General features: G+C 36.0%; 1 protein-coding gene across 12 annotated transcripts in view; it reads right to left on the bottom strand.

Moving 5' to 3' along the window:
- RNF180 (ring finger protein 180) overlaps positions 1-14,761 on the bottom strand; it is a 305,949-nt gene that overhangs the window by 48,158 nt on the left and 243,030 nt on the right. For all 12 annotated transcript variants that reach the window (XM_049864376.1, XM_049864345.1, XM_049864312.1 and 9 more), the window contains 2 exons: positions 12,933-13,158; positions 945-1,070 (listed from right to left, as the gene is read on the bottom strand). In XM_049864376.1, the coding sequence (XP_049720333.1) occupies positions 945-1,070; positions 12,933-13,158 (352 nt within the window). The remainder of the gene's footprint in view (positions 1-944; positions 1,071-12,932; positions 13,159-14,761) is intronic.

Below are 14,761 nucleotides of genomic sequence, written 5' to 3'. Positions count from 1 at the left end.
AGACTCTGCTTTCATTTCTTTTTGGTCTATGTCACCGCTATATTCCTCTTCCCAGTCTCCTTATATAAAATCTCTTGTTTCCTAAAGATGACGGTTCCCCACCTCTGAACTTTTCCTAGTAGATCCCATAATATCCTAAGGGCTAAATACCACAACTATACAGTGGTTTATGCTATGACATACCATGGTTTTCTAACAGATGAAATTATATTTTGTCAATATTGTATGATAATCATTATATACTAAGAAATTCTCAAGCTATTTCTTAAATAATTCCTTATATCTATGTAGTAGAATTAGTTATAATCTAGAATGTGCTTTCTGATTAGTTCATCTGATCCTTATAACAATCCTATTATCTGGGGCAGATGTAATTATTCCCATTTTATAGATCAGAAAACAGAAGCAAAAGAAAAGGTTTCTATGATATCCGTAAGGTTAGATAACTAAAAACTAGTTAGACCTAAATCCAGAAATTGGTATTCCCAGTCCACTGCATACCTCTGAGATGCCCTCTACACCAAGGCTCTGCCACTTTGTACTTGTCTTAAACTTGTAGGACAACTGTAAAATAATAAAACTAATAGTTTTGGCTTAGATAATCAATTATTAAGAATCTTTATAAAGAATAGTAGGGCCTTTGTCAAATATATTTTTTAGCTGACTGTATTATATACATATTAAACTTATTGACAGCAAGGTAAAGTCAATTTAATCATGAGTTTCTCTCAAATTTGCTCCTTTTGTATAGTATTTATTTTCTTCATATACACAATGTAGCTTTCAGCAAGGAGATACTCAACAAAATCCTTACATAAAATTGATCAATACGGAAATATTTTTCCACTAACATTCCCAAGGCAGGAGGAAAAGTGCTTTAAGAAGGGACCTTGGACAAAGTTACCAGACTTTTGTTTTGTTTTGTTTTGCATTAGTTTCCTTACCTCCGAAAAGATGGAAGGCTTTTCTGCAGCTTGGTAGCGGCCATTTTGCAGTGCTGGATTTCTGAAAGCTTTGTTTTATTTTCAAATATTCTTTAGTAAAGAATGTTTTTGTGGCATTGTTCAGTTCTAAAATAAAACAAAATTGTATTTTACAGCATTTACTTGAGTCAAATGGGTTGTTCTGGCAAGGACATGACAAATGATTGGTATAGTATTTTGAATAAACTCAAATCTCTTTAAGACAGTGAAAACAAAAGTAGATTCAACGTTTTTTTGACACAAGCGGACATAACTTCACCAAATTCATCGTTGATGCAAGTTTGACACATCTCCACATTAAACATGCGTATGCTGCTCCTATGCTAGATGCTATGCCAGGTGTGGAGGATGCAATTCTGAATAAGACACAGTCCCTGCTCTCAAGAAGACTACAGACTAAAACATGGAAATAAACAAGTACACAAAAAAGGGGAATAAAGTGTTTTGGTGTAGGAAGAGAATATCTAGAGTGCACTCAGGGCTCAGGAGTTAAGGTGATAAGGAGAAACCCCTATTAGAACACTCTACTTCATAATCTTTCATTTCATTCTACATGTGATAGACTGAGCATCTACTAAGCATAATGCTGATGACCGGAGAAAGCTGAAAAATGTCTCAACCTTTCAGAAGAATTAACTCTTCTTTCCTAAAGAGTTAAAGAGGAAAAAAAAATTCATTTGAAGTATATACACATCAGTAACACGTGATCCTACTAAACTAAAACCTCAATAACACATGATAGTCACCTTAAATATAGGTAGTCCCTGACTTATGATGGGGTTCTGTTCTGATGACACTGTTTTAAGTCAGTTCTGATGTAAGTTGAATGCCTCATTTTTTTTTTTTAGTTTCCATTATTAGTCTTTTTTTTTTTTTTTTATGAGTATCTTTATAAATTTGGCAGTGTTTTGAACAGTAAGTCAAAAAATTGAACATCTGAGAATAACATCAGCAAATTATACACTGCAACTTATTATTAATGATAAGATGAACAACAATAACAAAAGAAAGGATGGTCGTAAGTGTGGTTCATTGTAACTTGAATATGTTGTAAATCAGGGACTATCTGTAGCAGAAAGTCTCTGTATGAGCCTTGGAAAGCAAAGTATGATCTAAGTAGGCCTGTTTAGTGGAGATGTTATTTTCTGAGAAGTCAGTGCAGAGTTATTACTAACCTGGGAAGTAGACTAGGCTTTTTATCAATCGACCCTGCTTAACTTTCATTCCACAATTACCACCTATAGCTTTACCTCAGTTTCCATCCTACTTCAGGCTTTGAGCTTCTGCTCAAGCCACCTGCATTAAATTTTCTTTATTTTTTGTAATCACTGCCTTGGATTGATTCTTTTCTAAGTAATTCAAAGTGAAAACTGATTTACAAAGTTTAGACACTGCGGTAAGTGCAGAAGTTAAAACTATGACATAGGCATAGTCCAAACCAAACCCGTTGCTGCTGAGTCAATTTTGACTTACAGCAACCCTACAGGAGTGGCTGGTTGATTCAAACTGCCAACCCTTTGGTTAGCAGCTGAACGCTTCACCACTGTACCACCAATAAGCGTAGAACCTTCCTTTGCACAGGAATCTAGAAAGCCTGGCTAATATATTTGGTATTTGATCCCATTTTTTTACTATATATCAACCAAAACCCAAACGTTCTCTCAGAACTATCTCCAGGATGGAGTTTACTTGTCCCTCTCCAAGAAGGGCAAGAATGTTTCACATGGGAGGATCCTAACATTCATTTTGCTGCAACATATTTTGTACTTTTGTGTGGCACCCAGAAATGCTTTTTTATAAGGGGAACAACACAAGCCAGAGAAAAACTTGAGTCTCCTGTTACAGCTTGCATTCAATAGAAAATTACAAAAAATACCAGTAATGTATAGATAGAACTTTTTAAGTCCCAGAGCCAGCTATTCAGACCTGGCAGGTCCCCATCCTGGGGTGACTGCAAGGTCTACTGGTAATTGCATGCCTTAATGGGGTTTGGGGCCAAGAGGAGCTCTGAATGGTGGAAAGGAGAAGCCAACCAGGAATATCTCATCTGATACTGACAAATATTTATCTATGGATCCTCTGTGAGTAAATATAAACCTAATTTTCATAGAATTTGCTAGTAAACTGTTCAAGGTTAAAATATAGTTTGAGAAGTCCCATTGTCCAGTTGAATATGCAGCCTAGATGACAAAGGCATATGTGACAGGGACAAAAAAAAAATCTTTTTGTGACATTTTGTCAAAATGGAATTATGGATTTTATAATATATGAGTCATTGTAAAATGTAATTTATGCTTAACAGATGTTAATATGTTAGGAGTCCCTATTTTATTAGCTAGGTAACCTATAGTTAGAAATTCATGCATTTTAATGCAATAATTTCATTTAGTATTTGGTACGACAATATCCCCATATTATAATTCAATATAATTTTTATACCAGAATAAGGAATAAGTTGTTATGGTCATTTTTTTTTTTTTAATGCTTTATCCTAGGAGAAATCTGCCACTTCCCTCGGTTTACAGTAAGACTACCTGCAAGACGGTCCTCCAGAGTCAGTCCATGATGGGAGAAGTACTGTATTTGATCTGAAAGTCAATCCAAGAAAAGATGATGTCTTCCCTATCAACAGACTATTACCTCTTTGGCTGAGTTCACCTTGCCTCACTGCATGGTAAAAAGTCATGGCCTTTCCCCTTACTTGGTCTGCTGATGGAGGTGGTCTGCAAATCCTGTTGTACAGCATGCAGTGTGCAGACACACTGTCAGGGTGCTGACTTGGGAGTACCTGGTCTGAAAGGATGTGGTCAGGCTGTCAGTCAATGAACAGGAGAGCCCTCACCTATCCCCAGTAGAGCCATGCCTGTATTAAGGTCCTTTGCATCTCTAGTTAATTTGGTGACACATGGGGACCTTTCCAAACCCACAAGCAGGCCTGGAGTCTGCTGTGTCCAAAACTTATTTACTGTTTCCAAAGAGACTGTACCATTTTACACTCCTAGAAATGTATAAGGGGCCAGCTCTTCCGTGGGAGAAAGATGTGGCAGTTGGCTTCTGTGAAGATGTGGTAGTCGGCTTCTGTAAAGATACCGAAAACAAAAAATCCATTGCTGTTGAGTCAATTCTGACTCCTAGTGATCCTACAGGACAGAAAAGAACTGCCCCACAGGGTTTCCAAGGCTGTAATCTTTATGGGACCACTGGTGGGTTTGAACTGCCAACCTTTCAGTTAGCAGCCAAATGCTTAACCACTGAGGGCTCCTTCTCTGTAAAGATTATAGCCTTGGAAACCTCATGGGACAATTCTGCTCTTTCCCATAGGGTCACTATGAGTTGGAATCTACTCGGTGGTTATGGGTTTTTTTTTTTTCCCTAGCAATGTATGAAGGATCCCTGGTGGTGCAATGGTTAAGAGCTCAGCTACTAACCAAAAGGTTGGTAGTTTGAACCCACCAGCTGCTTCACAGGAGAAAAGACCTGAAGACCTGCTCCTGTAAATATTGAAAAAAAAAAAAATTTCTTGCTTCTGAGTCAATTCCAACTCACAGTAACCCTATAAGACAGAGTAGAACTGCCCCATAGGGTTTCCAAGGAGTAGCTGGTAGATTTGAACTGTTGACTTCTTGGTTAACAGCTGAATGCTTAACCACTATACCACCAGGGCTCCCTGTAAAGATTACAGCCTATGGGGCAGTGCTACTCTGTCATATAGGGTTGCTATGAGTTGAAATCAACTAGAGGGCATACAACAACAACAAAAAAATTAGCATATGATTTGCAAATATTTTCTTTCATTCTGTCTCATTTTTTCACTTTCTTAATGGTGTCTTTTGAAATGTAACTTTTCACTTTTGATGAAGTCAAATCTATTTTTTCTTCTTTTGTTGCTGATGCTTTAGGTATCATATCTAAGAAGCCATTGGCTGATCCAAAGTCACCAAAATTTACACAAATTTTTTTTTTCCTGAGAGTTTTATAGTTTTAGTTCTTATGTTTAGGTCATTGATCCATTTTGAGTTAATGCATCTATGAGCACATAAATATCCAGTTATCCCAGTAGTATTGCTGAAAAGGCGATGCTGTTAGTTGCCCTCAAGTCAGTTCCAATACGTGGTGACCTTATGCATAAAAGAATGAAACATTGCCTGGTCCTGTGCAATCCTCACATCTTTTATATTTTTGAGCCTATTGTTGTAGCCACCATATCAATCCAACTCATGAAAGTTTTCCCTCATTTTCACTAACCCTCTGCTTTACCAGACATCTTGTCTTTTTCTAGTGATTGGTCTTTCTCGATGACCTGTCCAAAGTAAGCAAAACAAAGTCTCACCATCCTTGCGTCTACGGAGCATTCTGGTTGTACTTTTTTTAAGACAGATTTTGTTTGTTCTTCTGGCAGTCTACAGTATATTCGATATTTGTTGCTAATATCACAAATACATCAATTCTCCTTCGATCTTTCTTTTTCAATGTCCACTTTCACATGCACACAAGGCCGCTGAAAAGACCATGGCTTAGGTCAGGCACACTTTAGTTATCAAAGTGACATCTTTGCTTTTTAACATTTTAAAGAGGTCTTTTGCAGCGGATATTCTCATTGTAATATATCCTTGGATTTCCTGACTGCTGCTTCTATGGGCAATGATTGCTGACCAAGTAGAACGAAATCCTTAACATCTTCAATTTCACTGCCGTTTATCATCATGCTGTTTATTGGCCCATTTGTAAGGATTTTAGTTTTCTTTATGTTCACATGTAATCTATGCTGAAAACTGTAATCTTTCATCATCAATAAGTGCGAGCAAGGATGTGTCATCTGCATATCAAAGGCTGTCAATAAATCCTCCTCCAATCCTGACTTGACATTCCTTATACAGTTCAGCTTCTTGGGTTTTTTTCAGCAAAAAGGTTGAATAAGAAAGGTAAAAGGATATAAACCTGCCACATACCTTTTTTTATTTTAAACTACTCAGTATCCCCTTGTTCTGTTCAAACAACTGCTTTTTGATCCATATACCGGTTCTGCATGAACACAGTTAAGTGTTTTGAAATTCCCATTCTTTGTCACATTATCTGTAATTTGTTATGATCCACACGGTCAAAGCCCTTCACTCAGCTGATAAAACACAGGTAAACATCTTTCTGGCATTCTCTGCTTTTGGTCAAATGCACCTGACATCAGCATATCTTGTTCCACAGCCTCTTCTGAATCTGGCTTGAATTCTGGTAGGTCCCTGTTGATGTATGGCTACAACTGTTTTTGAATTATTTTTAGGAAAATTTTGCTAGCATATGGTATTAATGATATCGTTTGATAATCTTCACATTCTGTTTGATCACTTCTCTTTGGAATGGGCATGAATACGGATCTCTTCCAGTCAGCTGGCCAGGTAGCTTGTCTTTCACATTTCTTGATGCAGATGAGTAAGCACTTGCAGCGTTCCATCTGTTTGTTGAAGTATTTCAATCGGTATTCCATCGATTGCTGGAGCCTGGTTTTTTTCCAGCGTCTTCAGTACAGCTTTAACTTCTTCCTTTAGTACCAGCAATTTTTGATCACATGCTACCTTCTGAGATGACTGAACAATGACCAATTATTTTTGGTACAGGGTCTCTATATATTCCTTCCATCTTCTTTTAATGCTCCCTACATCATTTAATTTTTCCCCATGTTGTTGTTAGGTGCCATCAAGTCAGTTTTGACTCATAACAACCCTATGTACAACTGAACAAAACACTGCCTGGTCCTGCACCATTCTCACAATCGTTGTTATGCTTGAGCCCATTGTTGCAGCCACTGTGTCAATCCATCTCATTTAGGGTCTTCCTCTTTTTCACTGACCCTCTATTTTACCAGGTGTGAAGGTTAAGTCTGCAGGATATCCATCTCCAGGAACTGGTCTCTCCTGATAACACGTCCAAAGTATGTGAGATAAAGTCTCACCATCCTTGTTTCTGAAGAGCATTCTGGCTGTAATTCTTCCAAGAGAGATTTGTTCATTCTTTTGGCAGTCCATGGTATACTCAATATTCCTCACCAACACCATAATTCAAAGGCATAAATTCTTCAGTCTTCCTTATTCACTGTCCAGCTATCACATGCATATGAAGCCATTGAAAACACGATGGCTTGGGTCAGGTACACCTTAGTTCTCAAAGTGACATCTTTGCTTTTTAAAACAAAAGAGGTTTTCTGCAACAGATTTATTTGCCCAATGCAACACATCTTTTGATTTCTTGATTGCTACTTCCATGGGTGTTGATGTGGCTCCAAGAAAAATAAGTTTTTTACAACTTCAATATTTTCTCCATTTACCATGATTTTGCTTATTGGTCCAGTTGTGAGGATTTCTGTTTTCTTTATGTTGAGGTTGTAATCCTCACTGAAGGCACTGGTCTTTGATTTTCATCAGTAAGTGCTTCAAGTCCTCTTCACTTTCAGCAAGCAAGGTTGTGCCATCTGCATATCAAAGGTTCTCAGTGAATCGTACCCCGAACCTAATGCCACGTTTTTCTTCATATTGTCCAGCTTCTTGGATTATTTGGCATAAAGACTGAAAAAGTATGGTGAAAGGTCACAACCCTGCTGCACATCTTTTCTAATTTTAAACCATGCAGTTTCTCCTTGTTCTGTTAAAATGACTGCCTCTTGGTCTAAGTACAGGTTCCTCATAAGCACAATTAAATCTTCTGAAATTCCCATTCTTCGCAGTGTTATCTGTAATTTGTTATGATCCACACTATCAAATGCCGTTGCATAGTCAATAAAACACAGGTAAACATCTCTCTGGTGTCTCTGTTTTTAGCCAGGATCAATCTGACATCAGCAATGATATCCTTTGTTCCACACAACCTCCTCTGACACCGCTGTACTTTAAGATAGATTTTGACAATGAATGCAACACCATTCCTTTTCAATTTGTCATTCTCGGTATAGATCATAGGATTGTCAGGTTCAAAAGGACCAATGCTAGTCCGTTTTACCTCTTTAATGCCTAAGATATCAATCTTTAAGCATTCCATTTCATTTTTGAAAACTTCCAATTTTCCTTGATTCATCATACTTTGTACTTTCCACATTCCAACTACTAATTGATGTTTTCAGCTGTTACTTCTCATTTTGAATCATGTCATATCGGCAAATGAAGGTCCCAAAAGCTTGACTCCATACACATGATTAAGGTCGACTCTAGTCTTATTTTGAATGCCTTCCGATTTGAGGGTCTCAGTTTCCAACACTATATTAGATAATGTTTTATTGCTTTCCATAGGGTTGTCATTGGCTAACTTTTGGAAGCAGATCGCTGGGCATTCCTTCCTAGTCTGTCTTAGTCTGGAAGCTCCATTGAACTGTCCACGGGTGACTCTGCTGGTATTTGAAATACCAGTGGTATAGCTTCCAGCATCACAGCAACATGCAAGCCACCACAGTACAACAAACTGACACACTATACTTTTTCCCCCATTGAATTGCCTTGACACTTCTGTCCAAAATCAACTGGCCATGTATGTATGGGTTTATTTCTGGACTCTCAATTCTATCCCATTGATCTCTTATGTCTATGCTTGTGCCAGTACCACACCATATATATTAATGTAATTTTGTAATAAGTTTTAATATCAGGAAGTGTGAATCCTCCAATTTTGTTCTTTTTCAAGATTGTTTTGGCTATACTCGGTCCCTTGTATTTCTGTAACATGGGGATTGACTTGTCAATTCCCCCCCCGCTCCAAGAAAATGCATTTGGGATTTTGACAGGACTTGTACTGAATCTGTAGATTAACTTGGAAAGGATTGCCATTTTAACAATAGTAAGTCTTCTGATGCATGAATAGGGGTATCATTCCAATTATCTAGTTCTTCAATTTTTTTCAACAATGTTTTATAGTTGTGGGTATGTCTTACATTTATTTTTAAAAAAGGTATTAAGAATTGCTTTCTTAATTTTGGATTAACCATTTTCTTTTTTTTTTTTTTTTAGTTGTATAGAAATACAACTGATTTTTGTATGTGGACCTGGTATTCTATAATACTGAGAAAGGTTTGTAAATTTGGTTGATGTTTTAAAAGACTCAACTCTTGGTTTAGTTGGTTTTCTCTGTTTCACTTACTTCTACTTTTATCTTTATTATTTCCTTCTTTATGCTTACTTTGGGTTTTGTTTGGTCTTTTTCCAGATTCTGAAGGTGAAGTTATTGATTTGAGATCTTTCTTCTTTTTTAATATAGGTGTTAACAGCTATGAATTTTTCTCTAAGCACTGCTTTAGCTGCATTTTATATATTTTGGTATGTTGTATTTTCATTCTTCTCAGAGTATTTTCAAACTTCCCTTCTCTTTTTGACCCATTTATTAGGAGTGTGTTAATTTTCACGTATTTGTGAATTTCCCAAATTTCTTCTGTTAATTGTTTTCTAATTTAATTCCATTGTTGTCAAAGAATATACTCTGTATGATTTAAATCATTTAAAATTTATTGAAGCTTGTTTTAGGCCTTGCATATGTTTTACCTTGAAGAACATTCCACATCTGCTTGAGAGGAATGTATATTCTGCTGTTGGGTGAAGTGCTCTAAAGCTATCTGTCAGTCAAGTTTGTTGACAGTGTTAAGTCTTCTCGTTGATCTTCTGTCTAGTTGTGTATATTATTGAAAGTGGGATACTGAAGTCTCCAAATGTTATTGTTGGTTTGCTTATTTTTCCCTTCAATTCTGTCAGTTTTTGATGCATGTACGTTCGGGCTCTTTTGTTAGGTTCATATATAATTGTTTTATCTCCCTGATGGACTGACATTTTTATCACTATAAATGTCCTTCACTGTATCTAGTAATATTTTTGGTTTTAAAGTCTATTTTGTCTGATATTTGTATAACCACTCCAGCTCTCTTTGGTTTCTATTTGCATGGTATATCTTTTTCCATGCTTTTACTTTCAACCTTTTTGTATCTTTGAATCTAAAGTGTGTCTCCTATAGTTAGATTCTTTTTTTTTTTTAAAATCCAGTCTGACAATCTCTGTTTTTTCATTGATTTTTCAATCTACTGCCATTTAAGGCTATTATTGATATGGTTGGATTTACATCTGCCATTTTGCCTTTTGTCTTCTATGTATGTCTCATGCCTGTTTTATTCCTATAAGAGGAAGGCTACTCACTAAATGTTGTCTTTAAATGGTAGGGATATGGGTGATTTTAAGTTAATAATTTTACTTATTCGAATTTCCTGATTTTTCTAAAAGAAAATGTATTACTTACATAACTTTAAAATTTATTTTAAAAAGAAAACTGTAGTATATTTTTTGTCTATTAGCAACATTGTTTTCCCTAAATTATACTCTGATATGACTTCCTCAGCTTTTATCAATGCATTTCACAAGAAATAATATTAGAGAAACTGATCTGCATTTGGTCTGAGGATGATTTTGAGGATGTTGCATTCTCTCTCTTGAGATGCCCTAGAGGAGAAATAATGTGAAAAGATCCTTTTAAAGATAAATGCTAGGAAAAAACTTTGCTTTCTTTTTCCTGGATCATGGGAATTGCTTAATTGTGTATTTTCCTTTATTTTAACTTCAGCAGTCAGAAAGTTTAAAGCCAAATACTTCATCTAATTTTAACTATGATGTAGGGTCATATGGCTGAGTATCTGTCAATTCACCCCCACAAGTCTTTGTATTCCATTTAAATTCATAAATTCCCTTGCCAAATTTCTATTTCATTTAATGTATTTTATAAATCACCTGAAATCCTTGTACCTAGGGTATAAATAATTAAGATATTCCTATTATTATAATCAGCCTCAATTTGACAGTATACAACCAAATTCAATCTTCAATATGATTTACTATAGAAGAACTGATTCTGAAAACAGAGTAAAATATGAAATTTTAATTTAGATAAGTGAGCCAAGAGAAGCTTGAGTTATTACTGTTTTAAGACCTTAAGGAAACAATTTCATATTCCCTATCAGTGTTAAAAGAAGATCATGGAAGACAGGGACCACATCTGTCTAAATCACCATGTACACCACCCAGATGCTTCATATTTAGAAAGTTTTTTTAAATGCCCTTTTTGTATAGGTGGACAGAGATAACACTGTAAAAGAGGTGTCACTGATACCCTTCTTTTTGTTTTCAATGGTCACCCCAAAGCACCCAGCATGGGATCTGGAATTAGAGAAGAACATTTTTCCTCTCACCGGCCATAGGCCAGAGAAGAGGAATTTCCAGCAAGCTTCTCCCTCTCATGCAAGTACTTCCTTCCCTTTCCCTATCTCTTACTTCATCCTTCCCCTAAAAGGAGGTGTAACTAACCTACCTGGTGAAATTGATGGCAGCCTAATGTCCCTGACTACATTTCTCTACTGAGTGGAGTCTCTATTTATGCTTTTTCTCCTATTTATATTTTTTCCGTTGTTTCCAGATCTGCCTAAGCTTAGTGCAGTGATTTTGTGCTCCATTCTATATGCACTAGGGACAAGGGAGGAATATCTTTCTCCCAATTGACTACTGAGCCTCTAATGCAGGCTGGATGGGTTAGTACTCCAAGACTGCTTTAATGATTTAATTCTCTCATGTTGCTGGGTTCTTTCATTTTCTTTCAGGGAAGAAAAATGTGCTGTGTGTTCTCTTCAGTTTTACTATTAATGAAACAGTTGCTTTGATCCCCATTGTCTCCTCTATGGCTAAGGAGAATGTGGAGATAGTGTTTTCCCTAACACTTATCACACAATAATGCACTCAATAAATATTAGCTCTACCTTCCTCTATCATTTTTCTTTTTCCTTAGGAGTTTTCTATGTTCCAAATTCCTTTGCTTTTATCTTCCATTAATATACATTTATTCCTAACCTCATAGTTTCTTCCTCTGTGAGGTTGTGGTAAGGTGCGTTAATTCAACTTTATAAGATAAACAGGTAAACAAATCTTTGCTTCAATTTTACTTCATGTTGTTTAAGAAGAAAGACCTTGAGAACAATAAATAGGTTGAGAAGATCTGGTGTTTGGGGAAAAAGCAAAATAGTGGTCCATATGTATTTACAGATTTATTCTCTGTGACTCCAGAGGAATAAAAGAGCCAAAGAACAAATAGTAGTAGAAGGCAGATATGAGGAATAATCAAACAGGGCTGCTTCAAATTCTTAATGGCGTTTCCTTGCCACTAGCGATGTTCAAGTAAATATTGAACAACAACTAGTTAAAATGTCACAGAAAGAATCTGAGCATAGAGTAGGAGATTGAAGATGAGGATCTATTCTCATTTATGATTCTATGACTCTGTGATTTTAACACAGTTCCATGAGTTGGGCAAGCATCTTATAAAGATGAGAGTGATGAGTGTCAATGGATTGATTCTTCTTGGAATATAACATAAATGATTATTTGGCTCTTGTTATCTTATTTTGTCAACATCTAAAATGAAGAATAACTGACTACTGTGTTCTACATAAACATCTATTATAATTTGCACTATTAAGCCCAAAGAATTATATCCAAGGAAAAACTTGCATATGAAGAATCTCCATTGTGCTGCCAATCATTCTCTAAAAGCAGTAGTTAATATTTGTCATGACATTAATGTGAGGATACCCAGCACAGTACAACTAGTATTATTTTGCCATAATATTTCTTGCTCAAAGAATCTCCAATTTTAGAAAAATTATGAAGTAGCCTACAAGATAAAAATCAATTCAGAGGAAGAAAAATATTTCAATCTCTAAAAATAAGTATTTAAATATCAAGATGGCTCAGTTAAAATAAATGACAAATAAGCAGCACACTTTTTCTATAATCATATGAACCTGAGTTTGTATACACAAACTGAAGATTAACAAATTATGCTGCATATGATTTTCAATAGCTTTTTCATAATAATTTATAAAGTACCTTTGAAATAGAATACAAGAGTATTTAGAACAATCAGACAGCCATGCTAATGAAAAACAATACTTACCTTTTTGGAAAAAGACTCTAGAAATAATTGTTCGGCACAAAGGGCAGGGAGTGCTTGCAGGATTGTCTTTGGCCAGAGTCCGTAAGCAGGGCTCGCAGAAGATGTGGTGGCAAGGGTAACACATGTAAGGGTTGAAATAAACATCCAGACACACTGCACAGATGTAGCTCTCCTTTTCTTCCGTATATTCATTTTCATCATCTGTACTCATTTCATTATTCAAAGACTGCAAAACAAAAGCAAATGCAATTCTTAGTTCAATACGAGATTGGTCTCCTTGGAAAAGACTGGTTGACTTTATATTTTGTTAAAATGAATGAAAATATTTATGAGAAGCACATAAATTTCAGTGACATATTCAAAGGGACAGAAATACACTACTGTAAAATGAAACGAAACTAAAAATATACATGAAACCCAGAAGAAAATTTTCTTTTTAGCATTTATAAAAAAATATGTAATGCTAAATATTAAAATACATATAAAAAAAAACCCCAAAACCCACTGCCATTGAGTTGATTCTGAAAATATATCTAAACATACTAAATATATCTGTATTTCTACCCAGTACTAGTTAAGTAACTGTTAGGTGAAGTCGTCCCAGGATTACAGATTTCCCATTCACCCACCCTACCCCATCCACAGCAAATCAACTGATGGTTACAAGGCATCCATGCACGAAGAAAAATGAGAGCAGGATGATATCACATTTTATCATCAGACAGTACATGCAGCATGATCTGACACTGTACACCTTCCTGGACCTCAAAGCTGAGAAAGGGACAAAGCTTCAAGTGTGTCAGGAGGTGGGCATGGCAAAGAAACTTGCAGTAATTCTGGATGAGTTTCCTAGCTGGGAAAAAAAGGCTACCTTCTCCCTCTAACAATAACAAAAAAACATAATAATTAAGAAAAAGCCATTCAGAAAGAGGTAGTTAAGAAAGCAGCAACTCAGAAGTTGGAAGCAAAAAGTCTGGCAGTAGCATTCCTAACCTCAAAAAAAAAAAAAAAAACCTCAAAGCTTCCTCCTTATTCAGGTTGTTGGAAGGATTAAATGAGGTCATCTACATAAAGCCCTGATACAGAATAAGGACTAAGTATCAGCAGGGGTCCCCTTCTTCCTCCTCCTCTTCACACAAAAGCTCTCCTACTTCCCCCTCCTCTCTTTCTTCTCTTCCCCTTCCTCTTCTTCTTTTCCTCCCCCTTTTTGTTCCTCTCCCTCCACCAAGTCCTCCTCCCCCTGCACAGGCCCTGTAGTTTTTGCTCCAGCCTTGAGAACACTTTTCTCAAGCCAGGCCTAGACTCGGGTCTAGCGGAGCATACTGGGTGAAGTACACAGGGTGAATTTTTTTTTCTCCCCACTTTGTTTATTTGTGAAAAATGGAGATCAATGATTAAATATTTCAGTGGGCCTTGGATTTGGTAAATATTTGAAAGTTACATGAAATGTAAAAGTTATGTAAATAAGGTAAAAGGACTCTTAAAAATACAGAAAAACTTTACCATTGGATAAACTATTATTTGACTTACCCAAATGGTTTTGCTTCCTCTCTGCCATCCTCTTTATGCCACCCGTTGGTAATTTCTTTTTTATGAAAGATATATTCGAATCTTTAGCCAGTTTATTTTTAATTGGGCTGTCTGGTAATTCTTAGTTTTTTTTTTTTTTTTTTTAACAGATTTGTAGGCATTACTTAATTTGGTAATTGGTTGTTACTAGTACCTCTAGTTATTATGAATATATGAATAATGCAACTTTAAAGAAAATTTTTTATTTTTTTCCCTTTTCTATTTTTACCTCATGGTGTCCTTTGATGAACTGAAGTCCT

This window comes from Elephas maximus, chromosome 2 (genome assembly GCF_024166365.1).
Source record: "Elephas maximus indicus isolate mEleMax1 chromosome 2, mEleMax1 primary haplotype, whole genome shotgun sequence".
NCBI classification, from domain to species: Eukaryota; Metazoa; Chordata; class Mammalia; order Proboscidea; family Elephantidae; genus Elephas; species Elephas maximus.
The sequence above is the reverse complement of the archived record's forward strand: the minus strand, read 5'-3'. Positions and strand labels throughout refer to the sequence as shown.